This window comes from Echinops telfairi, unplaced genomic scaffold (assembly GCF_000313985.2).
Source record: "Echinops telfairi isolate 266 unplaced genomic scaffold, ASM31398v2 ScPeMD7_18;HRSCAF=68, whole genome shotgun sequence".
Lineage (NCBI taxonomy): Eukaryota > Metazoa > Chordata > Mammalia > Afrosoricida > Tenrecidae > Echinops > Echinops telfairi.
This window is the reverse complement of record NW_022103915.1, coordinates 87,039,201-87,041,746: the sequence shown is the minus strand read 5'-3', so window position 1 is coordinate 87,041,746 and position 2,546 is coordinate 87,039,201. Positions and strand designations below refer to the sequence as shown.

Below are 2,546 nucleotides of genomic sequence, written 5' to 3'. Positions count from 1 at the left end.
CACTGAGCCATTTATCCCTCCGCCCTTCAATTAACCCCACATGCATTTATTGGCCAGGTTGGCACAATAAACTAACTCATCTCCCAATCATCACTCCTCATCCCTCTAAAAACACCATCTGCATTGCATTCTTTTAGAAGTCTTGCCCACAAGAGGAAACCTGGTTCCCTGGGTCTGGTGGTGTACTTCATCTAATCTAACCTGCTTTGCAAGGTTAATGAACTCCTTGCCACCGTGCCAGCTCTGACTCTGAGGGACTCTATAAGACAGAAAAGAACTGCCCCTGTAGGTCTCCGAGGCTTTAACTCTTTAAGGGAGTAGAAAGCCTCCTCTTTCTCCCACAGGGAAGCTGGAGATTTACAACTGCTGGTCTCGTGGTTAGTAGGTAGGTAGTGGGTGGACTTGCTGGAGGGAAGTGTTCGCACTGGGAAACCGTAAGAAACGCAAAGGGGTTTCAAAAAGTTCATGGACAAATTCTATTATCTTTAATTCCACTTTCCCCCACTAACCTTTTGAAGCCCCCCCTCTCAGGGGACCACTGGAAAATTAGGGCCAGGTTATGGTGTCCCTAATTCTAACTACAGGGACTCTGGCTAGTGAACCGTGTGGGCATGAGAGGCTCACCAGCTTTACTGAGGCCTCTCTGTTCTGATCTTCTCAGTTGAGCAACTTCAAGTGTCCCTTCGTTGATTTGGCCTTAATTCAACCCCAGATCAAAGAAAGCGATAGACCTGTGCGAGTTGTCAGTCTGTGTCTTGTAAACAAGTTCTAACTGATGGATAAGGTTCATGGGGAGGGATTCAATCATGAGAAAAAGACACTTGGCAACCTTCCCCAGTTCATGGTTTCTTCTTCCGTCTGGGCGGCCCTTTTGTGTCCAGTTTCATTTTCCGTGTCTCTGGGGGCGCCCTGTTGCCAGGCTGTCTTTACGGAAGTTTGGATGCTACTAAGAGCTCCACAGTCTGGTTTCTGATACGTCAAGTTCCTTCCAACCTCCCTTTCCAGGCACAGAAGGAGCTACTGAATAGGAATAGATGCAGCTTGAGTTACATGTAGCATCTATAGAAAGACACCAAGCAGTGACCTTGGTCATTTCTACCCATACCATCAGAGCTGGAATTAGGGTGAGGTGCATATGGACCTCACTTTTGGGACAACCTGTAGGGAACCCCACAGGACTCGAGAATCAAGGTAAATAATATTCTAACGCAATTTTTAGAGTTAATGCAAAAAGAAAGCCCTAACAGAAGAATATCAAAGCCTTAAATAACAGGGTCTGCCCTTGCCCTAGCCCAAGTTCACTTCCCTCGCCTCACCCTAATTCCAACCCTGTCCGAACAGATCTCGATTAAACGTTGCATTATTTTGTTCACTAGGAAATTTTGCCTTAATTTTGTTTTTTGTGGTTTTGTAAATGTTGACTCACAAAACACAGTGTTTCTAGTTTACCCGCATTTGGTGCCCCTTGAATGTTGTACCTAACCAGAGGACCGCATTTAGGTGACCCCAGCACCATCCCTGCCTACGACTCACTCTTGACTCTCACCAAAAGACCCATTGGCAAGGGACGAGGCATTAAAACACATTTCAGATTGGTGGTTTAATTCAGTACATTTTTATTTCTGTTTTATTGAATCAGAATGAAAACGTTCCAGCTCGGCACTACTGGAAGAATAGGAGGATGCTGGTGGCTGCAATTTCGCTCCAGTGTCCCCTGTCCACAGTGCAGGTCTGCCGCCAGAGGAGCCAGCGCCAGTCCCAACGAGAGAGGAGCAAAGGCACGGATCCCATGTCATTCAATAAATCCCTGGAAATTAACTGCCCCGATGTCATCACAAGTGACAAGAATGAACCCCTCCTTGGAGGAAAGGTGGTACCTGCAGGCAGGATACCTGGTGCCTTTGATGAGCCTGCAGACCGTCATTTTGAATCTTATGCTGCTCTGGAAGCAGGAAAGGGTAGTATGGTTGGGGCAAGCCATCTTCTGGGGAGAAGTGCACACCGCGTTGATTTTCAGAGGCCTCTCGTGGATGAAGACGTGCTCCCGTTTGCAGGTGTTGTCCGGCTCCTTGATGACTCGGTGTAAGATCATGGCGTTGCAGTACCGCAGGGCGACAGCACTCTGGGGGTAGTCCACGTGCAGCTGCTCTAAGGTGGCTATCTCAGGGTCTTCGTTCATCTCATTGTCCCAGAACAGCAGCAGCAGGAAAATGATCACCATGAATATGAACAGGGGTGTGAGTCCTTTAGCATCTTGGGCCTTAATTCCTGTAGAGTAAGGGGACATAGAAATGACAGACGGCGGTCCTTCACCCCAAAAACCTCCCTGCCATCGAGCCAATTCTGACCAGGAAGGTGCTCTGGCAGCTTAGTGGGTTGCGTGTCGGGCTGCTGATGGCAAGATCAGCAGGTTCTGCTCCTCGGTGGGGAAAGATGGTGCTTCGGAAAGCCCAGGGGCAGTTCTCCTGTCCCCTGGGGTCACTCTGAGTCAGCATCAAGTCCATGGCAGGAAGTTGGAGTTGGAGTCCCTGAACCCTTACGGCCCC

The 2,546-nt window shown here is 48.8% G+C and overlaps 2 protein-coding genes across 2 annotated transcripts in view; both read right to left on the bottom strand.

The window, feature by feature from the left end:
- The window catches only part of RNASE11 (ribonuclease A family member 11 (inactive)), a 4,798-nt gene extending 3,240 nt beyond the window's left edge, over positions 1 to 1,558 (bottom strand). Inside the window, 1 exon segment of the mRNA XM_030884900.1 lies at positions 1,534 to 1,558. Within this exon segment, the coding sequence (XP_030740760.1) occupies positions 1,534 to 1,558 (25 nt within the window).
- A 234-nt stretch (positions 1,559 to 1,792) lies between these two features.
- RNASE12 (ribonuclease A family member 12 (inactive)) lies at positions 1,793 to 2,221 on the bottom strand. The gene has a single exon (XM_013003761.1). The coding sequence runs from the start codon at positions 2,219 to 2,221 to the stop codon at positions 1,793 to 1,795; it is 429 nt and encodes a 142-aa protein (XP_012859215.1).
- Positions 2,222 to 2,546: the final 325 nt, after the last annotated feature.